We start from the raw sequence: 25445 nt of genomic DNA, 5'->3' as shown, positions 1-25445 counted from the left end.
TGGTGATACAATGCCACTAGCTTAACTTTACATGGGCAGCCTGTGTTACCTCAGGGACTCCCAGGCAGCTTACTATCGTATTGGAAGTTCATTCTAAACTCTTCACATTGTAGCTAGGAGAAAAAAGAAAAAAAAGACAAGAACTTTCCCAAAGATATTTTTTCTATTTTTAAAAACTGTGTTGGAAACTGCTGCTATCTGCAGTAAAAGATGGAGAACAAAACAGCTGATGTGCTTAAAGGTGCACATTTTCCAGCCAAGCAAGAGCTGAGTAGCTGGTCTGGAACATGGGGTAAGAATCTTGACGGGAAGTTCCTGATCCCAGACTGCAAAACCTTTTCTTGAGATAGCTTCCAAAACCCCAAACATGTTTGCTATGTATCATAAAGACAGGAGGATTTAGCCTCTTGCACTGCTTCTCCTCTCCCATTAGCTCTAATCTGTTGCTTAAGTAATTCTGTCACATGTAGAAGGAACAGAGGATCCTCCCGATGAAAAACAAACAGTGGATGTGGTGAGTGAACCATGGAAAGCCACAACGGCAAGGATATAATTTCTTCTTGTAATGACTTAACAGTACCTATGGCCATATACCATCTTGTTTTAAAATCAGAATTGTAATTTTGCCTCATCAAATTTTTAGGACCCTTTTCTGCTGCCTCTGCTGAACCTGAGGCAGAACGCAAGACTTCAGTTCAAGCAGGCCAGCTGCCATTACAGCCTGCCTGTGGACCTCTGAAGGAGAGCTTCCCACTGCCTAGCATGGACCTGGATTTCTTTTTTAAAGTAGAAGTACTGCCTGTTGCAGGCAAAGCTAAGGCAAGCCTAGCCAATGAGGCTACAGAGGGCAGGTCTGGCATCTGTGCCACCTGAACCTGGGATCACCTCCTCGCTGCAGCTGCTCATCCATCAGATTGACAGATCCAGAAAGGATCTATGGTATACGGCACCTGATGATCTATCTTTCTCAGCAACCCTTTTGTGGTAGGGCAATGCAACACCTCCTGGTGTGCACGGACCACAGAGGTATCGGTCTGTCCTGGGGAGAGCTGCTTCTCAGAGCTGGCTCCACATCAAGGCCGTGCTGCCCCCTGCATGGCAGCACTGCTTGCTCATCTGCCACCCCACAGGACACTCACTGGCAGAGCAACCTCCAGCAAATCACTTCTCCGCTTCTGAGAAATACACAACCGTGAAATAATCTGCAGTCCTCTTGGAGAATTACAGGAGAAGGCTGAGGACTTTAATAAGAACATGTTTACAGAAGGATAATAATGCAGGGAATCCTTACAAGGTCCCATCCAAGTCTAGTGGGATTCCAACAAACCTGGTCTAATTTTCACCACTTGTTTGTGACCTTATCTAGACAAATACAGTCCAGCAAAATCCAGACTTCTGGCCAACCTGAAATCATCAGTACACTGGGGCAGTTTTGAAGCTGGTGGCTATTCCAGCCTCAGACGGTAACGGAGCACTAGTGGGAAGACTGACTCACATAAAAGGAGCCGTTTTTTCCTTGCAACTCAGTGATACCACTGTCTTTTTTTCTCCTTTAAGTGCTTTCCATAACTATGCTTTTTGCACATTTGAAATTTTTACAAAATAACCTATTTTTGATAAAAATGCCTGTGGAAGAGAATATATTTGATCTCTGTTAGGAGGGTTAAGGAGAAGTATTTTAACAGGAAAAGCAGCAGAATAACTGAGCATTTTGACTTTAAATAGCCTTGAAACAACTCTGTGAGTGAATAATTTTGTAGCCTGGAGCTCTAAAAAAAGAATTATTACGAGAACTGCAGTTTGTGCTGCACTGGTGTTTCTCTGCAGCCAAGAAATAGCTTCTTCTCAGTCCTCCTCAGACTCATTTCAATCCGCTGTCAGTTTAGTTCAATGATTATGCTCCACAGTTGAGCACCAAAATAAAAAGATTAGTGTGAACTGGAAACCACTTATGATAAAGCAGTATCTTATTTAAGTGGAGCTTTACCCCAGGTTCTCCATGCTGAATTCAAGTAAGATCCTGAGTGCACAACAAAAGGAGACAATGCCTGCCTTATGTGTGCACTTCCTCTCTTCTGCCAAATCCAGCATAAATCAAGAAAAGACAGGATGCTTCATTAAGCCATTTAGAGCACTGCAACTATCATCAGAAGTTTCACTTTTCTGTTAAATCACATTTGATTTTGTCATTTTCATCAACAGATGAAGTCTAAAAATACTGTCTGTGCAAAAGGGCATTGTTTACTTAATAGTAGCAGTTGTCAGACTCCGTTAGTTAGAAAACTCAGATTTCTTTAAAAATATTATTTTAAAATCTCCTTTGAAAGTCCCTGGATTGCTGTTTCAACTAAATTTCTTACAACTGCTAAATGATGCAGCCATAGGTTAAATAAGTTCTACAACCTGGATTTCACTGAAAATATACTTGCATTACTCCATGGTCACTCTTCCAAAAATCTGGCCTCTTATTCCGAATTCGTACTCTGCAGTTGTACAGAAAAAGCTGAAGCGTATGCATAAAAACGATTCTGTAGTTGTGACTCAATTTTGAGCGTACGAAGGCTGGAGAATACGCTAATGAGACAACAGAGAAAAGCTGCAGAACTCCACGGAACAAGTTACATGCTTTCAAGCGTTGCTGCTGCACAGGGCAGTGACCTGTTTACAAATTCACTCCGGATGAGGGCTGCGTCACCCATGGGGCAGCAGTCCTCCACACGATTGTAAAATGGGTACAAAGAGTTGCCAACCACTCTCTCTTCAGCTAGCCCTGCATTTGACTCGGAGAGTCAGGCTCCTTGCCAGGAGGAGTCAGCTCACCCTCCGTGGCCAAACCTCCGAGAGGCCCTGCTCTCTCTTACCAGCTCCCCGAGTGTCTTCTGGAGGTGTCAGCGTTGTTTACAATGGGCTCTCTGACCTGGGCTTTGCTCCATTGACTCATCCCATTAACACTTCCCACAGATCCATTCAGCAGAGCAGGGGCAGCTGTATTAGTTTGACTTCCGACTGTTACATCTGTAAAAATGCCATGGGAAGCAAACCACCAAGAGGAATCCCTGCAGCCCCGCTGATTTTTCTTAGTACTCAGGTTTTGAAGGAAGAGGAAAAAATGTCCCTCATCTCGGGGATTTTCTCTTGATGCCACAAGGCTGCTTGAACCCTCAGGTGCAACAGCTCCATGGCCCCTCGGCTGGTCGAGGCAGCAGCGTGGGTCCTGCTGCCTCAGCTGCGGAGGGCAGGGCAGAACCCACGTCCCAACGGAAAGGCTACAAAAGCAAGGGCTGAAAGGCAAGCACACTGCCTTCATTTAATAAATGCCTGTTAAATTTGTCAACTGTTTAACTATGGACGAGCATACAACAGTTAACTTCTGTAAAATAAAGAAATCCTAGCATGTCCCCTTTGGAATTAATGGCACACAGCAGCAGGAGGTGTCACAGCAACGCTAACGGCCAGCCAAGGCGTCGGACTGCAGGCAATCCATGTGCAGTGACACAGAAACAGTGACAGGGCAGTCTCCTGTTTAACTTCTCAGATCTAACATTCCTTGGGGTTTGAGGAGCAGAACATTATTCTTTGCCCTCACCAAGTTTTCAGTGTGGTTTCGTATTTTACTTCCGTCACAAGCTGTTAATGATCTCTAGAAAGTTAACTTATAGCCTCTGACTTATTTTGGGGTGGGGTTATTTTGGAGGTTTGATGGTATTTTAATTAATTTACAAGGATAACATTACTAAATTAAATTGTTTGCTATTTTTACCTCATCCCCATCGACCGTTATCATTGTCAGCCATTACTTTTGTCACAGCCTCATTTACAAGAGCTCAACTTCTTGATGTGCAACAAGGAAGAAAAGTCCTCCGGCCATAAAGTACCTTTCACATAACTTCCAACATTACCACTACTTCAGCCCTTTTCTGCTTATGAATCCCAAGCAGAAACTTTTTAAAACTCATACTATCCTCTGAATAAGCTGGCCTTTGTACATGGGGTACTGGACTCCCGGGTGTGCCCTTGTCCCACATGGCAGAAAGAGACGTGGACTGAGGCTAAATCACGAGGAGGGGTTTGCCTCAGTTTGACAAGAAAGGGCATGAGTGAGGAATAACAACATAGTGGAAAGAAATGCAAGGGTCATCTAGAACACCAGAAACGAGAAGCCCAGAATGCTGCCTGAAGTAAGACACAGCGAGCAATCTGCTGAAAACCAGAAGGCACTCTCAAAGTCACAAGTTGTACCTTTTCTCATAAAGCACTGAAGTAAGTTTTGCTACAGGATAGGAGCAAATAAAAAATCATAAATGGCATGAGCACAGGGCTCCACCACAGTAAGGTCTTGAGAAACTTCTTCACAGGTTCCTCTAAATGAGGCACAAGCAGTTTAGGTTCCCCTTGTCCTGTCACCTTCAGACCCCAAGGGCGCTGCCGAGCAGGTACAAAGTGCCGGGCAGGGGCACAGTGTGTCCTCCCTGCTGCCGGTGCCCGCTCCTGCCCAGCCGCTCCCGCCCCCCTCCAAATCTGCCTGGTACCTATGGCTCCGCGTGACGAGCACTGCCGACTTCAGCACCCTGCTTTCAGACCCATGATCTCCTCGCATCCTGCCCTTCTCCTCTGTGCAAGACCCTTGTTTTCCTCAACGCCCTTCCTCTGGACTTCAGTTCCTTTGTCTTATTTTTCCAAACATGCCGCATTTTGGCTACCCTCTCGGGCCTCCCCCAGCTTTTCTCCTGCCAGCTTCCCACACCTGACATCCCACGGGCTCTGTCCCCATCCCCGCTTTCTTCCCTCTGGGCCATTCACGGCCACGCTGTCCGTGAGGGACCTGAATGGCTGGTGCCCCCCCCACCTCCTGCCCGACGAGAGGGAGGGCGGACGCCTGAGGTTAGCCCGTGGCGGGCGGCAAGTGACCTACCAGCAGCGGTGACCAACAGGCTGAGAGGACACACATGATCCCCAAGAGCTGGATCAGTGTCTCCATGGTGATTCGCCCCCATTGCTTGCTGGAGCGCGACGCAGTCGCTTTGGTTCGACAACGTGATACCAAGGCCTTGATGGTGGCCAGGTTGCATGCCACTGTCACCACGAGGGAGAGTAGCCCCAGGATTGCGAAGGCGGAGGCAAAGAAGAGGCTCCCGGTGAGCCGGCTGTCGGCGGTGCTGATGAAGCACCACGTGCCGGGCCACTGCAGCGTGTACCGGCCCAGACCGGCGATGGGCAGCAGGGCAAAGGCCAGCACGGCCAGCCAGATGCTGAGCAGCATCGCCTTCGTCACCCGCGTCTTCATGTGGCTGGCGTACCAGTGGGGTGCGCGGATGGCCAGCGTCCTCTCCACAGCCATGGCGCTGGCGATGAAGAGCGGGCAGAGGCCAAAGACAGTCATGCTGAAGCCGAAGAAGGCGCAGAGGTGGCCCGAGGGGTCCACGGCATCCCAGGCGCGGTTGGACAGGTAGACGGAGATGACGATGGGGCTGGTCAGCAGCTGCCCCAGCAGGTCGGTGAGGGCCAGGGAGCCGATGCACAGCAAGAAGGACCGCTTCCTCCGGCTGTCCTTCGCCCGGTAGCTGCGGGAGACCAGCAGCATGGCCAGGGCATTGCCCACGATGCCCGTGATCATCATGGTCAGCGGGAACGCCACCGAGACGGTGCTGCAGCCCTCCGCCGCCCGCCCCGTCCCGTTGCCCCGCTGCCCCATGGCGCCGGGCTCGGTGCCGTTGGGGTGGCGCTGGCACTGCGGCCAGCGGCTCATCCCGGCGGGCTACGGCGGCGCCGGCGAGGGGCCGAGGGGGCGGCCCATGGCGGGCAGCGGCGCTCAGGCGGCGCGGCGCGCAGCAGCCGCTACAAGGCGGGGGCGGGCGGCAGGAGGACGGCGCTTCCCGCCCTGAGGGGCCGGGCGGGGCGGCACCCGCCTCAGGCCGGGCCCCCTCAGCCCCGGCCGTGGCCCTCGGTGCCGGGGCTGCGGCTCCCCCGGCGCGGTTGCCGGCCGGTCGCCCAGCGGCTGCGGGAGAGGCGAGCGGGCCCTCCCGTGCCTGAGGGGCAGCCGCCACCAGCCCGTCCTCTGCCGTTTGCCTCCTTTCTTTTCCTGCTGTTCAACTCCCAGAACTCTTTATTAGCAGAGTTCGGGCTCCGCCAAGCCCCTTCTCTGTGCTCGGGCCATAACTGGCTTGATGAAGCACAGATAAATAAATTAACTACTAGGCGGCCGAGGGCCTGAGCACCTCCAGCCTCTTCACCTTCCCTTCCCTCTGCCCTCGTGTCAGGAGCTCAGCGGGACCTGGCCGCGCAGGCAACGGATAGATGGGGAACAACTAGTCAGAAAACCAGCACTAAATGTTGTTACAAACCCTTGTTTCACGTTAGGATACTTTCCTTGCTTACGAGCAGGAATTTCTAATGTTATTCTATATAATCTGCTACTGCTAGGGATTTAACTCACTTTACCTGTGAAAGCAGAGTTAAGAAGTGTTAAGTTTCAGAGGTTAAAAGTGCCATTAACTCAGCCTAATTTAAAATACTGCCCTACTCAGGTTTTACTTGGTGTGACCAAGTGTGAGCAGGCTAAACCATGAAATGGGAAGAGCCATGCTTCTCATAAATAAGAACCGTATTAGAAGTTACGGCTTGCTGTACGCATTATAGAGCTGTGGCTTATTTGTTAATTCCTCTCCTTTCCAGAAAGTGTGCAGCCTGTCCTTGCACGAAGGAACCCAGACTTTAATCGTGCAAATACACATCAGGATGCCACTTGCAAACTCTAGTGCTGGGAACAACATTCATGCCAAGCCCAGGTGGACTGCGCACAGCCCGAAGTACTCAGTCTGGAAAAGCGTGAGGGGAAAATACCCCCCACCTCACCCCCTTTTCAATTCTGACATTGACTCATGGGTCTGGAGCTACAGGGAGTTCAGGACACAACTTCTGCCTTCTCCCTCTGCCATTTGGAAAGTTTCTGTGTCATCTCTTGGTGCTGTGCTTGCTATTTGTGCTCCAATTTTACAATGGGAATGTTCTCTGTTAGCTTAGTTGTGTGTTATTTCTGGATGGGGTCCATCACCAGCCTATGAGAAAGCATCAATTTATTAGTTCCATCTTCTAAACTGAGTATGAAGCACTCTATGGACTATTTTTTTTTTAAATGCATGTGCAAGCAACTTCTTTTTTCAATAAAAGTAATTCATTTTGCTAATGAGAGGACAGGTAAAATGAGTAAATTGTGCAGGACTTTGCTCAAAGCTGTTCTCATAGCTGAAGTGTTACAGAAGCATTGCTCCCTTGTCCACATTCTGGAAAAGTTTGCACAAGTATCTATGCTTTCATACCCAAGCAAACAAGCAACAAAGCAGAACCCGAAACAAACGCCCAATTAGCTCACTTCTCATTATAAACAAAAATCTCCTTTTGTGTTACAGGAATTCTAGACAGGAAGTTCTATAACCAGTGATACATTTTGATTAATGCTCCAAGAACGGACTATGGAATTGATTAAAAACATTAGCTAGTTTCTTCCCCCAAAGCACATGAAAGCTACAGCACAAGGACTCAAGCAGAGGTAGCATCCCTAGCAGAGAAACTCCTCAAACTGAAAGGAATCGTAAAGTCAGGTTGATCCTGAGAAGTTGCCGCTAGCCAAGAGGAATAAAGGGTGTGTTACAGGGACTGGAAGGGATGTGGGACTACCCTGCCCCTTAAAACTTGTATCGGCTTCAGTCAAGCTTTTTTCTCACATTTATAATATCTTTTATATTTTTATATTCTGTGTAAGAATATTCACTTTAGGATCTTAGCAACTCAGCTGATATCCAGCTTGGGAAGGACTTGAGCACTGAGTCATTCCTAATGGGAGACAACAGCAAAATGTCATGGTCACCAGCTAATGTGAAGTGGTTACAGAGAATAACTTTTCCTAACCCCGCCGTTCACATCCTGTACTACCCCGGTAATGCCAAAGTCCATTGGCCAGCTCCTGATTTCCAGAATTTACTTTTAAGAAGCATTTTCTGATACCTGAATGAGAGGCATCAGGTATAATACACTATTACTATTTAGTTATCTGGCCATACTTGATATTTGTGCTCCACTGAAAATTAGAAAGGCTTCAAGTGTCTTCAATGTTAGTATTTTTCATTAAAGTGTTATTTATGCTCAATTATTCCCTAAAGGTGACTGATGATAGTGCTGCCGAATTTAAAATGCTGTCATTTATAACACCAGCCTGCTAACCATCAACACAAGCCCATGCTGCAAACATGCCACCTCCCTACAGAGTAAGGCATGGCAAATAAGCAAATGCCTAATGCACTGGAAAAGGATGAAAATTATACAGACTTCTTGGTAAAACAGCTAACTGGCAGTAGTTCATTATAACTAAGTTTAAGTAAAGAAGTAACACCTATCACAGCATCTATTTAATTTGCACTCATTCATCATGGTTGCTTGTATCAGACAACAGTGCGAGGGAGTTAGTTACCTGGTATCGAAATGAAGCAATCTTGTTCCAAGATGTACCAACAGGTACTTTTAAATCTTTTTATTATTAATTATCTATCTGAATAAAAACAAGAAACATTTTTCAGCAGTGGATTTTACTCTGTTGCCAAATTTACATAAAATTAAAGGCTAGTCTTGCTTTTATTTAAAATCACTTTCTAGCTTTCAATTACCACGGAAGAATGCTTATGCAAACCCACTATTTACCGCTCCCAAACGTATTTAGTTTTTTCTCAGAAAAGCACAAGCCCTAAATTTAACCTAATCAACACTTCCTCCTTTGCCATTACAAATTTCACCGATCTTTGATAAAGCTGCACAGAAATACCTGCTTATTTCTATACGCACCAATTTATCTGACCCCAATATTAAATATATAAATATTTTCTGGTGAAAGAGAAAAATTTACTGCTAGGCCACTGGAGATAATTCTGCCCCCCGAAACCCACATAAACACCCTACCACAGTAAACCCACAGCTTTTTACTGCCTGGGCTTAATCTAGCTTTGCGTCTGACCAGAGACAGACCACGTTTAGTTCTAATAGCTTGGTTTGAATTTACCTGCTGATCCAGTAACTAGAAAGAAGCATTTTGTGTCACTTATAAGAGGTATACAAACACTACCATAGTTGCTGTGCCTTTGTATTTTGAGGCAGAGATCAAAATAACTCAAATTTACTGCTTCCTCTAAAAACCTTCTGAAAAGATATAGAGCATGTACAGAAGAAAATACCCTGAAATTTTGTAAAAGCTTATTTTAAACGTGCTGCTGCATAAATAAAAAAATATTGAGTACTTGTGTATTGAGAACAGTATGAAAGTTTAGGATATGTGTGGCCACATAAGTGCACATACTGCCTTTCTTGCACTGCAGTAACAGAGAACAACAAAATAATCTGTTACTATAGGTTATGAAGAAAGATTTGCTTCTGTTGCCAAGAGAAAGCACTCGCTGCACAGTTGACTCACAGGTTTTATTTACACTTGTCTACAGAATCATTTTGCCTTACATTTTATCTAAGCCAAATGAAACCATAATTTTCCTTCTGTCTGTAGGCCTATCATTTGCTAAATTTAAAAACTTTTCATCTGTTAAGTACAGCAACAATTTTAATACAAAGCACAAGAAAAAAAACCAAAGGCTAACAACATAGCATCTATTTATCTGATTTTTACAATTTAGTAGTTGGACTTCGAAGTTGTCAGAGGCACAGTTACAAGACTAACCTGCTCTTGTGCAATCTACACACATATAGCATTGAAATTAGATATAAAAGAAAGCATTAAAGAAGAAACTGCATTTTTTTCTGCAAAAAGATTATCAAAATATTTCTACACCAAAACATTTTTCTTATGTACCAGTCCAAAATAAATGTCTTAATAAAAAAAAAGCGCAGAATGTAGTATTTAAATTTTGCTCCGTTTGTTTTCGTGCAGTTCTTTTAAAAAAAGCAGTGGTCAAATATGGGTTTGGAAGTTTTACTGCTGAAATAAATGCAGGCATATTGCTGTTTGCTTGCTTAAAGAGATTTTCCTTAACATACTTACCTTGTGATGGCAGTGAAGATACTTAACCCTTTCTTAACCAAACGGAGCTCAAGAGAGACCAAATTTTAATGTCATATTGCTAGTAAAACAGATTCAATAAAGCATTTTAAGCCATAAATTATGTTTAAAGGGAAAAAGAATGATTGATGAAGAACACATATAAGATGTCAGAACTTTCTACACACTTTATTAATCCTTTTTTAAAAATATAAATAAAATTCAGATACCTTGAAAATTTTAGTCAGCCCCAAATGAATTTTACGGATGGCCTGCAGAAGCTTCACTCGATTCCAGGAAGCTAGTTCCACATTCCTCCATCTCAAGGGTAGTTCTTAAATGATCCTTCTATAAGAAAGGATCGCAGAGTCCAGGGTCCACGCATGTGAAAATACTATAGCCAGTACCTGCTGCAGAAAGGGCACTTGGCTGACTGCAGCAAATAATTTCTAGTGACAGGCACCGGCAGCTATGACACTTGAGCAATGTGCCCAACGTCTCCAACATCCTAGCTTCAAAGGAATGATGTCTAATTCAGTCTCTAAAGAATCATATGATGGACTGGGTATTTAATAGCTATTTCGCACTGAGCACAGCTAAAGAAAGGGGCATCCATCTATACTTCCACTTCAACACAGAAAAATAAAAAATAATTAGACATAAGTACTCACTACTTTCATCCTATGGGTAACACCAGCCCTACAGCTATGCTAATCTTTTGTGGTCCCATACGAGCTACATCAAACAAGCTCAGAGTTGGATGCGGAAGGCTCATGGGTTCTTCCTGTATTCCTCAGATACTTCTTTGTAATTGTCACAAGAAGAGCAGAGTGGTATTAGACCGTATCCAACCTGTGCCTGTTCATACATATCAGAGAGCCAGGAATTGAGTAACTGAGTCTTTAAAAATAATAAACCTCCCCTTACTCAAATAATAAAACTTCACACTTCCTCTAGGGAGTTTATGGCTTAAAATGCTACCTCACTTTTTGTTTGATGAATGAACAAAGCTGCAGTTTTCCAGAAAGCAAGGACAGACATGCACCTCTACTAGCAGATTTAGCACTTCTGACCAAGACACCAACTTCTTAAAAATGTCTCATGCACTGACTGGAAATTATTATTATTTTTTTTGAAATGTGAGCTTTAATACATTATTTCTTTTTTGAACTTGTACGGGAACCAGAATGGGAAGATCCAGATGATGATCTGCGGCGTCTGTAAGATATAAATGGAGAAAGCATGCAAAGAAATAAGTTGAAATTAATTTTAGTATCCACTTTGAGTAGTCTGTATCCTATAATGGCTGGAAGCCAAGTATATCTGATAAGGGCCTTATAAGAATATAGAAATAACTTTAAACCACTTTAGGGTAATGAGTATGAATTTAATACTAAAAATGTAAACTTAATACTGAAAGTAGAATACAATTTCTAAATGCAATATTTACTTATGAAAATAAATCAATAACATACACATTAACACTTTCACACACTGAAAGAATGGTGACTCAGGTCTTTCTATGTAACATACTCCTAGCAGGAGGAAGTTTCATTGGAAGAGGGCAGGGAAGGCAATTACAGAGGTTTTAATAGGAAGTAAGAGTAGGGGAAGTGAGAAAACTACTTTTAAAATCAGAATAACTGATCAGATTCAGTTCTTTCCCAAGTGAATCTCAGTCCTTCAGAAAAAAAAAAAAACTTTTAAAATCACACATTTAAATACACCCATTCTTATTCTACATAAACCCAAACCTTTCGGGTGACCGTGATCTCGATCGTCTTTTTTTGCGATCACCAGATGAAGAAGATCTAGAACGACTTCGCTTCTTGCTTCTCTCGGGGGAAGATGATGAACGAGAGCTTGAGTAAGATCTTTTTCTTGGGGTGGAAGACCCCCTGTAGGACCTGGAGCTGGATCTTTATTGATTAAGAAATAAATCAGATTTAATTCTGGTATAACATAGAAAGAACAAAGAAAGAACAAAAAGAGACAGTTTTCATGAACATTCACTACTCTAGTTACATCAGTGATTCGTCAAATGAATGCGTGGATACTTTAATACTTACTCCTTCGTTATCTGCCAATAAAGACTTCTACTGCCGTGGTACTTAATAAATTTTGCTAAAAAGCATTACTTGAGATACAGACCACCAATGGTTTGGAAACCTCTTTCCAGCATTCACCAGAATGACGCATTTTGACAAAGAGATGGGGACTGGGACAGGAAGTAGCTGATATAAGGCCCTTCCACAGTAAATTCACAAAGCAAAATGGCTTGAAAACCACAGATGTAATGATGTTTATCCATTAACATGAAGTGAAATATTGTTATTTCACACTGGAGATTTGTAATGTTCATCTTACTGGAACAGTAAAAATGCTCAGAAGGTGTATTTACAAATCTTAAAATAAATTTGGGTAGAGTGTAAGACCTTCCACAACTAAAATAATTAAAAAAACCCTCTTAGAATACAGTCATTTGGGCATTTAAAAAAAAAATCATAAAATGAACCAGCTTCATTTACAAGCACTCAAAACTCACTTTGATTATCTAAAAAAAACACAAGGGAAAAAAACCCACTTGTGGAAAAAGAACTATAAAGTCCTAAACTGTAATTCCAAAATTAATAAACACACCTAACAGGATTATTGGTAGGTTTTTTTTTTTTTCAGTAAGCTGGATAAAATATTTAGGAGAAAAACCCCAACAACACAGTGTATGCTGTTGGTAAAATATTTTCAGGGTTCTCATTGTGAATAATAAAAGAGTCCTATTCCACACAAGCTAAACCAGGACGCTCTGTTGATGCTGTGTGGCACAAGCAAGTAACCCAGCTCAGCTAATGAGTCACTTCAGAGTCTAGTGGGGGGCACAGGCACCCTTTTTCTCTTCCTAAAAGCATGGACTCCATCTTGCGCTGACCCTCACGTGACAATCCATAGCACGTTTCTGCCACCAAAGGATGGCGGCACCATTTGTGATTGGTCTTCCCAACTGAAACTTCCTGATTTACAGTTTTTAGATTCTCTGCATGCATGGAGATGGGACAGTTCTTCATTCCATCGCAAAAGGGAAGCCCTGCCAACAGGATGCCTGTGCAAGGACACCTTAAGGAACTTATGTGCTTTTGTTACTCTTCCCCGCACAGGTCAGTAACCGCTATACAGAAAACGTCAGCGAGCTCAAGCTCCTGTCAGCTTCTCGCATGATTTACTATCAACATTTTTACGCATTCCCCCCGCATTTATAAAGATAATGGCAGCACTACCTAGTGGAAGTTATATACATTAAGTTATGACTAAACACAAAACCAGAAGTATAGTGTATTTTCTAATGTTCTTCCACATCAAGTAGCCAAAGTGGAAACCAGTAAAACCAGCAAAAATTACTGAAGCAAGTAAACATGCATTCAAATTCTTCTTCCTCCAAAGTGAAGATCTGTGGCGTCCACTCCTCTAGCTTAGATCAGACTTAAAACTCTTCAAACAAAACCTCGCATTCTCAAGAAATACATCTGTAGTGGCAACAACCTCGTGCAGAGACCCCAGGAATTCTGACTTCCAAGATCAAAATGAGTTAATGTTTTTTGACCGGCATAATTTTACGATGAAATCAACAAGCAGTTGGTTCTTCTGCCCTTTTTTCTCTCTGCAAGGAGAGAGTGCTACCTCATTCACCTTGATTTCGACCCACGAGATCTAGAGTGTTCTCTGGAACTGGAACGAGATCTTGATCTGGAACTGGAAGAACTTCTTGAATGGGACCTGAAACAACACGGAAGATTTTTTTTTCCACTGTCGGACTTGTATTTAACTGACTAACTGCTACTGTTAGCAGCAGAGGCAATGATGCATCAATACAATTCGGACTAGAGTCACTAAAGAAGTGACAATTTCCTCTACTCCCCCGGTATCAGCACAGTACATTTTAAAACAGAAACTTTAACATCGCAAGATGGTCCATTAAAAAAATTGTAAAGTCAGCTTTTTACCATGTTTCCTAAAACAAAGCACAAAAATTAAACAGGATTGCAGTTATTTGGCAAAATGGACAACTGCGTACCCATTAACTATTTCATGAAATCAATGTCTTAACGTTTAATTTGTGCTTTAACTTGAAAACCATCAGTTAGTTTCTTTGAAAAGCATAGGAAATAGTATGATTAGCTAGCGCAAATTTTCCCCAAGAAGTTTTCACAAGCATTTTGTAAGCAGTTTCAAGTTTTTGTAAAGATTTTCCCCTGCATTAAAAATTAATCAGTAGTTAATTCTTGGCTAAAATATGGACAGATCTAACACTACTTTCAACTGGTCAAAATAATTTTCAAATTTTTCATGTTGATGGATTTTCTTTAAAGCACAAACCACAAAAGACATGTAAAAACGGTAGCAGACTTGCAGTAACCATTGTATAAAGGAGGTATTGCTATCAAATTCCAATAATCTTTTCGTGAAAAATGTATTACATATGCTGTCAATCTCCCAGTTTATATTGTTACCATGTCTTTTTCATTTTACTGTGCCAAACAAAAGCAGCATGAACACATGCCAACTAGAAAATGTATTTAAGCCTTTTTAAAAAGCCACAAAGGAGTACCCACAAATGGCAACTGCTATTTCCAATTATTTATCTGTAGCTAGAAGCAGAAAGTCCCACAGAAGATTGAAAGATCCCTAGCAAATTTCAATTCTGACATGCTACTTTTCACTTCACTGTTAACATTTGTGAATTAGCGAACAAAATTATGGCCAGCTGAAGTTCTTCTGACTTCTATGACCTTCCCACCCCTAAACCTAAGAATTGCACTGGAATGCAGCCCACCCTGGTTGTGTACTATCTGCACACAGGACAATACAGCCACTTCCTCAAAGATCTTGTTCCACACCTCACTTCATTTACAAAACTTGCTGACAGCTGGCCAGCCCAGTCGCTATTATTCACTTAGTGCTCCTCCTTGGAACCAGGCAGCAAACACCTGTCTCAAGACAGCATGTGAAGGAGTGGGGAGGCTGACAATACGTATTGCCAAGAATGTAATTTGTCAAAAGAAGAGGCAGCATGAAAAAAAGTGTGACAGCAATGGGGAGAAAGACAGAACGGAGACCGTGGCTGACATCTGGTTAGTATGAGGGTCTGAAGAACATGGGCTGTGATTACAGCAGTGAGAGCAGAGAGGTGCAGTTACAAAGTTAGGAAGATTAGAAGAAACTTGAACTTTATGTATAACCCTGTGATCCAGTACCAATTTGAGGTCTTAAACCTACCAGTATCATCCCTGTATCAACTGTAAGGCAGCTAAAAAGCTAGAACATTACTTACATCACACGATCACAAAACATTTACTGAATTGTTCATGTATTACTGAATTTAAGTAATACTGCAAGATCTTTCATCTACCCAGCAGACATTTGTTGTGGCCACATGATCAATATAAACCTTTAGTGTTATTCTGGCAACACGTCCACTGTACTTAAAGCTTTGTAGCTTGTCATCAAGCTAAGTTCAAGTTTCTTGTGTTTATTTACATATTTTCCATTTTGTCCTCTCACTGAATCTGTCTGGACTGCATCATCACTGCCCTCTTCTGCCACTTCCTCCCACTTTAACAATACCACCCCTTCTGCTTCTCTCTTCAACAACTCTACTCAAACTTGCTAAAGAAATTCACCCATTGAATCACGTATGGCCAACAAGCCTAAAAATAAAATTGAAAGTAAGTTATATTTTACAATTTTTTTAAAGGATTCAATTGAAATATCAACTTGACTAAAACAAGCAACAGGACATATGAAGCCTCCCTACTGAGGGGCCACAGAAGGTAAGAACAGAACATTATCTACCCATGTAAACTCTGTACATATAATTCTTAACATTATCAAACTAAAACTGTAAGGTAATCAAGAAAAAAAAGTAAATAAAGAAGTTAGATACTGACATTTTGCCTGTCGTTACCCTTGACCTGTACCCGTTTACCTGGACCTAGACCTTGAGCTTGAATGAGAGGATGAGCGCGATGAAGATCGTGAGTGGGAAGATCGAGACTTAGAACGACTGCGCCTATTGGATTTCTTTTTCTTATTAGTGTCCTCTTCTTCACTGGCATCAAGATTATATTTTGAAAGGTCAGCATCATCTTCATCCTCATCCTGGAAAAAAATGCAGATATACAATAAATACTTAAAAATATTTTGACTGTTTTCTTCAGGTAGTGTTTTTTTATTTATTCTATGGTCTGTTTTGTGCTTTTTCCCAACCTTTGAAAATACTGTTGTCAGTGCAATGAATGAAATCCAAAAATTCTATAAGTAAAGAGTGACTGAAAATTTATATTTCAAAGCAGACTAACAAAAAGCCTGCAAAACACTCATCTAAAGTCCCATTTTCTGTTATTTAATGAAGTTAATGAAAAAACATTCGTTTTCACTGGTTAGTTTAAGTGAGTGCCTGGAACAATTTTCAGACTCAAAAATCTGTAACTGTAGCATAATTCTGCAGAGACATGTTTCATATGCAGGATTTGGTCACTTCTGTGTAAAAAATAAGCATATACGCTTGTCTCTGCAGGACTGCTGTCCAAAGATATTGACAAGCCAATGTGTGACAATCATGTATTTCAGGAAAGATAAAAAAAATTTCTCTGAATATTTTATTCCATTTTATAAAAACATAAATCTGACCTGCTTCTAAAAAGCTAAGGATAAAACTCAAGAACATTCCCTTTATATGGTAGCCATACATAAAGGTTCTAAACAAAGATCTCACAATTTTTCTGATTTCAGATAAGCTTATAATATTTTATGGTTTAAAGAAATTATACGACTTTGGATTTAGAATATTTAGAACAGAACAGAGCTTGCACACATATTTTACAAGAAGCAGCGGGCACCATTATACTGATAGCTACTCCTCCACACTGGTCTAAAGGCAGCTGAAAATACAGACCAATATATCCCGCTACTACTAAACAGCACTGTAGTAACGAATAAAAAATAATGGCTCGAAAAATAACCAAAACCATGCTACCTCATCCAATTTATACTTGGAGAGATCTTCATCCTCATCCTCCTCATCTTCCCCTTCAGATTCTTTATCTTCTACTTCCTTCAGGATAGATGCAGGACCAACTGGTTTCCCTCTATACTTTTTCTTTTTGCGTCCAAACTAGGAAATTTTATTCCATTAGAACACGTTTTAATCAAAAGTAAATTCCAACTGTACTTTCTGATAAGACTTCTATGAAAAAATAAGTACACATCAATTTCAAACAAGATATTCCTCAAAGGGAAAGGAAGTATCATAAAACACCAATTAGCAGCAAGAAACTTTCTAAAGAGATGCTTGTCTTAGATACCGTTGGGATCCACAGACAAGATTAGTAGAAATCTGAATTTAACAACAGTATTTTATATTTGTGTCTATGGGATATCTTTATAAAACAAATGTTGAACATCTGGCTGAAAACCATATTCATGACCCTGAAGCCACCTCCTTAAGAAATTTAACACACCCAGCTTCTACCAGTTTAATTTGAACTCATTCTTAGTTTTTACCCCCCGAAAGACAAAACGGACACATTTACTTTCAGTTTAAAACTTTGACACAAGCATTTGACAATCAGATGGACCACAATGTATTTCTGACTAGTGCTTTTCCCCACAAGGAAACCAAGTAAAATGTACATCTCCTAAACACACATCACACAACACGTGTCCCTCCGGAGTAATACATGTACCTCATCTTACCTCATCGTACTCCCCGTCTGATTCTTCACGTTCTATATATTCAACATTCTCTCGCTCGTTGAATCCTCCTCCATATCCTTTAAAAGGGGTAAAACAAGACAAGCTCTTAAGCTTAAGCCAAGTTCAGCTACATGAAGCACAAAGTTTATTCTAAACTTTCACAGAGGTTCTGGAAGCTTTCAGTGGATTTATATATATATATATGTACTGTAAGACTGTAATATGATCTCAAGAGGAATATGAATTGTTCCCACACACGTTTATTAAATATAGTTCCTCAGAAACCTAACAGAGAAAATGGATTGACACATGAACAACACAGAAGCAAGAGCATTTAAAAGAACAGAAAAAAAAATAAAATTCAGGGTTATAGCCATGCTGAACTTCCCAGAAGAGCTCTGGCAGAGCTGCAGTGCCTGACTGGTGTGGATAAACACACGAATGTCTGCGAGGGGCTGGAATAAAAGCTACTGTCCTTGAAGACCAAACCCCCACCTCTGAGGGCAGCCAGATTGGGAAAGCAGACACTGAAACACGAGGTGAGGGCAACACCTGCTAACTGCTTCCCTGGCTGCTGGCGCTGCTGCAGCCTCTGCCACAGCCAGGTTCTACGTGCACACAGCCTCCCTGGTGGCTTCTGGGTGTGCCAGCCTGGTCCCCTATCACAATTACGCCGTGACATATACATCTGTATCTCTATATGTATGTGTGTGTCTGTCTCTCTCTCTCCCCTCAAGGTGCAACAGGAATAAAAGCATCCTGTTGTTGCACCGAATTGTACAACTTCCAAGATTTACCTTAAGAATCTTTCTATTCCTTTTTATAATGTGAGTGGAAAACTTCAATGGCTCATTTTAATTTCCGCTGACTCTGTAATTTACTGCAAGCATGTGCAACATTCTAGGTGTCCTGCATGACTGCACTTTTACTCTGAAGGACACCAGAACTTGAAAAGAAATTATACATTTTAAATATTTAATATAATATTATATGAAATAAAATTAAATATTATGCTTTAATATTCCTTAATACGCTTACAATATCACATAAGAATATTAAAAAAATACTCTTTTTCCTTCTGAATAATAAGCTCTGTGCTCCTCTCCCTGCTTCTTTTTTTATATGCATTAGTTATACTCTATGTATTAAATTCTCTGCCTGATCCCATTTGCAGTGGTAACAGTATAAATAGCTCCAACCGCACTGTAAGGATATCCTCTGTTCTAGTTACCACCGGGCTCATTGTTAATGCAGGAGGAACTTAAAATGCATCTCAGTGTGACCAAACCTCAAACCTCACTAAGAAATAGCAGTCTAAACTACACAGCCTTCAAACACCACTCTTGTGACTGCTGAGGTCTCTGTAGATGGACGCTGTACATACACTAGACCTTTTGAAGTTTAGTAAGATATTGCATTACTCCTTCCAAACAGCTTAGTATCAAAGTTAAATACAGAGGCAGTTTAAGCTGAATATTCATTGACTTTCCAAATGAAACTGTCACATACCTTACACACTACTAAAAGTAATCAGGTCTAAGAACCTACAGATTTATTTACATATCTCCACTTTGCTAGTTCTGTGAAAACAATCCCTTTGATTAAATTACGCTGTCAGTTATAAAGAAAAAGTTTTTATTACAGTAATTTGAGTATTTTAAAACCATATACATCTTACCTGTCCTTTCTTCCAGTTTAGCATACTTCGGAGTATTACACATATTACATTCCGATCTTCTGGCCCAGTTCACGTTACCACATCTTCAGAGGCAAAAAGAACAAAACAGAAATAAGAAGTATTTAATTTAAAATCAAAAAGCTTAACTGTTGAGGCAATACTTACAAAACCAAAAAAGAAATCATAGAAATGTATTTGCCAAGTTTTAGCAGTGATCAGCTGTCACTAGTACAATTAACCCCATGGCCAACAGTTACCAAGACACAAAGAACTGCAACAATCAGCATGAGGATGATGACCATACTGGACAAATCAAGGAGAAAGAATTAAAATTAACAAGCAGGTAGGCAGATAATTTAACAGAAGGCTACACAAAAGTGTTAAAATTCCTTATTCTCCACTATTGGCACTCACAGCTCTGAGGAGTTAACAAAGGAGTTACCATGGGAATAATGCTTTTGAGCAGTCATTGTCCTACAGCGATGTGTAGCTACAGTTATGTGCTTCTGTTACTGCGTTTCTATCTTAGTGTCCTAAAAGGCCACTCACGCTGCAGCCATCCGTAACACTATCATCGGGATGCAGCTCAGTTCCAAAGAGGAGAGGAGGAGGTCCACAAAACAGAGCCTAGCCCTGAACTTGGAAAGACATGACAATCCTGGAGCGTGCCACCAAGTAAACTCCCTCAGGCACCGGACCCATGGTGCTGCCTGGGAAACCTGCCCATCTCGTGCTGTATTGGGCTGAACATAGCTAAGTTCTGACAGAAAAAAAATTTCAAAAACAATCCAGGTTTCACTGGTCAGGCAGCTTACTCAACCAGCAGAAACTGAAATCCTTAAAACTGCTCCAGAAAATGTGAAAGCACCTTTCAAAAAATCAAAGCATTTTATTAAAGTAGTCCTTTTCCGATTTAGATCTTAATATTCTCTATTGCTGGTTTGGGGAAACACCTGAGAATTTAATTATGTGCTAAGCCTTAAAAATTCAGTGAATGTTGACAATAAAATACCATACTGCAACAAAGTTGTCACTCCCATTTCTTCTGAACTTGTGTCTTGGCTTATCAAAGAAAAAAAATGAACTTTTACCTGTCTAGTCCTGATTTTTTTAATATCTTTTTCCAGTCATGTTAGTTACGCAACTGTTGTCCAGCAAACAAACATGAATGCTATCCTCACAGCAAAACACTACTAGTGGAGCAGCTGCAAGTTTTGGTCACTTTTCTCTTGCCAGTACAAGCACATTTATACTGACAAGAATTAAGTATCATACTGTGGATGTGCTGTGTGGCTCTAAAGGGAACGCTCTGCATTTTACTAAAAGGGCATACGTTTTACACTGCCAGTCGTTAGCACTGAAGAGGCCACGACTCTTTTCAGCAAGTGTCTTTCCTATTTCAGTCCCTCCAGCTTTCATCATTTTGGCTTCTGTCGTTTTTTCTGGAAAAGAAAAAAGCAAACAGTCCTCAAACATCTTGATTCATGATTAATTAAAAAGATATAATATTCTTTGATTTAAAAAAGGCAGAAATAGACGAGGAGGAAAAAACCCTGACACTCACCCCTTCCACATCTGTTACAGCTGGTTCTCCTGGCAAAGTTCACGTTCCCACACCTGGAAACAAACCAGGAGGCCGAAGAGGCCAGTCAGCCCAAGGCTGGGCAAGGCACACACCCCGCGCCCAGAACAAACGCCTTGCGATTCCCCGCGGAGTGCGCTGCGGCTGAACCACGAGGCTGCCCAGGCCGGGCCCGGCGCTGGGCCGGGGGCCCGCAGCTGCGAACCCCCCGAGAGCCGGTGGCGGCGGCTGCCCCCGGCCCGGTGCTGCCCCGCGGCCCGGGACCGTCCCGTCCCGTCCCGAGCCGAGCCGCGGCCCTCACCCCGCGGCGGACAGGCGGCTGCCCCCCCCGCGCTCACTTCTTGTCGGGACAGATCCAGTCCCCGTCGCTCACGCGGAAATTCTTGGTCGACATCTTGGGCCCCGCCGAGCCGAGCGCAGCGCCAGGCGCCGCCGCCGCGGAACAGGCCCGGGGTCCTGCGGCGGGCGGGCTGTCTGCCGCTCCTGCGTCCCGCTGCCGCACTGAGCGGGGCCGCCGCCGGCCGCGGGTTTTCGTCAGGCGGCGCTTTGGCCACCTCAGCGCGGTCGCGGGAAGGGAGCGCGCCGGAAGTGCGCCCCCCGGCGGCTCGGAGGGCTGCGGGCGGCCCGGGCGGGCGGCGCATGCGCAGTGCGCCCCGACGAGGGCGGCGGCCGCCACGGGCGGGCGGTGGGTGAGAGGGGGCTCCTCTGGCTGCCGGGGGAGAGGGGGCTCCTCTGGCTGCCGGGGAGGGCCTCGCCAGCTCTGCAGCTGTACAGGCCGCTCGTATATCGGCTCTTTTATTACTTACAGCAGTTTCTTTTCCGACAGCAGCCGCTGCGGCTCGGTCACAGCGCAGGCCCGGGCTCCTCAGGAGGAAAGCCTGCGCGGGAATTCCCTTGTGCGCACCTTCGGTTCAGTAAAATAACGGAGAAACCGTCAGTAGCTGATAGACCGTGAAAAACAAGTTGCATGAGGGCTCATTTCAACAGACGGGAGAGTGCACGAGGTTTCTCAGGGTGACGGCCCTAATGAAGTCATGTAAGAACATACAGAGTGTTTTAAGTATGAATAAGAGCATTGGCATAAATATTCATGTCAGAGTCTTCAAGTAAATCCATTATTTTAAAAAAATACTTTAAAAGTGATGAATAAGGAAACACCCCGTGGCTTGCTGGCACTGGGCTCTCTTGGCTCCTCTTCCAAGCCGCCTCACGCCCTTTCACTTTTCTTTTTGGCCTAGTAATTTGGCAAGATCTGCTGCTCTTGGGTTGACCAGCCTTACCTAATTAAGTACATGTGGTGTGCTTATTTATAGCAAATGTTACTTTCCTGGCAATTTTTATTCCCTTTCCTTCCCGTGCTGTAGCCACATCCTGTGGAAAAATCATCTGGAGTCTGGTTGTGGGGCTGGTTTTTATCACATCTACTCTCCAGGTCATGAGGCAAGATGACAATGTTACTGCTATTTATTTATAAAACTATAAAACAGTGTAAGAACACTGGAAAAATGTGTTGGGGCCTCTGGTTTGTCTGCTGGAGAAGGCTGCGTACAAATTCCCGCTTACAAAATGTCCGTAATAATCAGGAAGGACTAAACCTACAGCAAGAGAAGGTCCCAGGTGAAGGGCTGTGCTCAAATTTTGAACAAGGGCTGTGAAAAATCTTGCTTTTCTCTACCCCCAGAATGAGAAGTACCAGATGAAAAAGACGGTGGCAGGGCAGCTGCTGCAGAGCTCACCAGCTGGGCCTGCCTGTACAACACTGGCAGGGCCGGCGCTTGTGTTTGTGTGCACACCCTATTTAAGAAGTGGTGCTTCCCAGGCAGTGCAGCCTGCACAATTTAAAACCTTGATTAGCAATTTTTTCTTCAAAGAACATTCATTTATGCCACTGAATAACCAATCTAAGCTTAAGTGAGGTATCAGAATCTTAGCGCTGTAGTAGATGGCAACGAATCGTCTCTAGTCCCTTTGTCAGCACCAATCTTTAAAATGAAGTAAATAAAAAAGAGCTTAAAAAAGCTGGAGAATCCAGCTGCAGCCCAGAGTGCCTGGAAGGATTCACTTCTGCCTTCGTATGACGTTTAGTCAGTACAGCAGGTGGCACTTGAGTAACATACATTTATCCAGGTACTGTTATTGCAGATTAAAAGCCTGCTTTTTATGGAATTTATGGGAGATATTTGAAATATCAACGTATTGATAACTCTATTTTAAAAAATAAAAAAGCATCACTGTCACCATGTATGATTGGCACTGGAAATTGAATGCAAGATTGTCTTTGAGTTACACATGGTACAGAACATAAAGTTAGCAAGGTGCATCAAGATCATGTAGTATGTGTCTCTGTTCAGACCTCCTACAAGCAAGGTTTTCCACTGTCACCTGCCTTTTCCTGAAGAATAGGCACACTACCCAGCTGCTGCCCTGTTTTTGCTTGGGGGATGCTCTGCTTATGTCAGTAGGGTTATAGGGAGTAACCAAAACCAAAAGTTGGTGCCTAGAAGATAGTTCATTCCTGCATGCCTTCAGGAAAAGACCCTTTCATAAGTAACAGGCATATAAATTGTGAAGTGTAATATCAGGGAGACAAAAGAAATCTGGACTTACAGAATAAATTAATGTGTGATGAAAGGTTTAATTAATCTGTCATGTCCTTTTTCTTATTAAAAAACTACTGTCCAAAGCTAGTATGTTAGAAGAAAATTGGTATCTGTTGAATTCAGCAGGAACTGGATTGAACTTCAGCATGCTTAGGAGAGGCATTGTTCTGAAATCCTGGGTTCCTCATGAAATCATGGTTTGTGAATTCATTACAATACTCTCATGCTGGGGTCTGCAGAAACGCCAAAGAATGGGCAGAGCCTGTGCAGAAGATTTCACAGCCTTCGCTTGGCTTCTGTGCAGATGCAAGGGTCGACTTCCACAGAATGAAATTTCAAATGAGCTTGGAGGATACCTCTCTTCATCTTGAATGAGAAAATCCTCATGCTGTTCAGGTCAGAGAAAAACCACCCTTGTCAATGATTTCAAGGACAGGAATTTGTTCATAATCCCTGGATTTCCCTTTGGGGAAATCATGGTCTGCTAAACTTACTTTTTACAGTGAGAAATGAAACAGAATATGCATGGTTTTAAAAATAAGCACAGGCAAAACTGCAATTCACCTGATAATAATTTCAGACTTAAATATTTTAAAAGTTACTAAAATATAATGAGAAAAATGTTTGTTTTCTGCTAAAAGAGGCTTCCCAGAGGATTTTTTGACCTGGCATCTGCAGCCAGAACTTTGAAGTGATCAACATCATTTTGAAAACAGGACCTTTGCCTGTATGTGCAGAGGGAGTGTTTCTGTAACTTTCCTTTGTTCAATTTACTTCAAAAGATGGATATATTAAAAGCTGAAAAGCCAGCTGGGAACTGGAAAAAAAACATCTATCTTTCAATTAATGAATAAAAGCAAGGCCTAAGTGAACAAGATCTTCTACAGTCTGGAAGGGATGCTGTGACTAGACACAGTCTAGTGTTCAACTCAGGCACTACATAGGATATTTCCTTTGTTAAATAAGCAGTTAGGCTTACTTAAAGATTTTTGATACGCCAGTCTTCTTTTCCTCTGTTTCTTACACAAAGTTTCATTTAAATACTCCCCATTTCACAATGGCTGGTGAACAATTTTATTGGATTCCTGTTTCTATTGCAGTACATTTTGGCTTCAAATGTGAGTAAGGAATTGATAATAACCAAGTAAATGAGAAATACATCACCCATCATTTTAACATAATGAAACCGAACAGCTGAGAATGGAAAAATGTGCAGAAAACTGTTTAATTGGCCTGCTTCTAGACAGCCAATTCCTACCAACAAGCCCTGAAAATCAGTTTTTCTGAAGAAAAACTAAACGGTACAAAGGCCAGCAAGATCAAAGTCAGGTAATTAAATGAAGGTTGCCTGTGCTTCATAGCTCTTTCATTCTGGTTTTCATGTCCCTTCCCGGTACAATGTCTGCATGCCATGCTCTTTATGTAGCAACTTGGGGCGCGTAGGCTTTTAAGCATCACTTTCAAGCACTTAATACATTGTTGATGCTTTCCAAGACATAATAATAATTGTAATTTTAGATCTATGAGTTAAAAAGAGTGCAGTGTGCTTCCATCAGGTGAAATCTAACTATTATGAAAACCTATTTCTGTTAATGTAATAAGTTATACTGCGAAATAATGTTTGACTGTTCATTTTTCAAAGCGCATCACAACTTGACAGGTACTTGTTTAAACAAGAAATAGTGGAAATGCAGTACCTATGTTAGAAAGTGAAAATGCTATAAACTGTTCAAGACACTCAAAGGTTTGTGATTTACTATGAAATACAAGACTGCTGAAAAGTGCTGTAAAGCAGTTTTTAGAATGTAC

The 25445-nt window shown here is 42.4% G+C and overlaps 2 protein-coding genes across 3 annotated transcripts in view; both read right to left on the bottom strand.

Moving 5' to 3' along the window:
• The window catches only part of PTGER3 (prostaglandin E receptor 3), a 33203-nt gene extending 23919 nt beyond the window's left edge, over nt 1–9284 (bottom strand). Inside the window, exon 1 of the mRNA XM_080407033.1 lies at nt 4913–9284. Coding sequence (XP_080263159.1) covers nt 4913–5746 — 834 coding nt within the window. The 5' untranslated portion in view covers nt 5747–9284. The remainder of the gene's footprint in view (nt 1–4912) is intronic.
• A 156-nt stretch (nt 9285–9440) lies between these two features.
• ZRANB2 (zinc finger RANBP2-type containing 2) lies at nt 9441–21555 on the bottom strand. Of its 2 annotated transcripts, none has more exons than XM_080407035.1 (10): nt 21375–21555; nt 21019–21083; nt 20788–20896; nt 19455–19537; nt 17777–17853; nt 17058–17195; nt 16008–16180; nt 13712–13798; nt 11785–11949; nt 9441–11248 (listed from the first exon to the last, which is right to left on the bottom strand). In XM_080407035.1, the coding sequence occupies exons 1-10, from the start codon at nt 21428–21430 to the stop codon at nt 11185–11187; spliced, it is 1017 nt and encodes a 338-aa protein (XP_080263161.1). In that variant the 5' UTR covers nt 21431–21555; the 3' UTR covers nt 9441–11184. The 2 variants fall into 2 exon arrangements, with proteins under 2 accessions (XP_080263161.1, XP_080263162.1); XM_080407036.1 differs by having other exon boundaries at nt 21019–21071; nt 21375–21547.
• Between the last annotated feature and the right edge of the window lie 3890 nt (nt 21556–25445).

This window comes from Falco punctatus, assembly GCF_963210335.1.
Source record: "Falco punctatus genome assembly, chromosome: 11".
Lineage (NCBI taxonomy): Eukaryota > Metazoa > Chordata > Aves > Falconiformes > Falconidae > Falco > Falco punctatus.
This window is presented reverse-complemented; position numbering and strand designations above follow the sequence as displayed.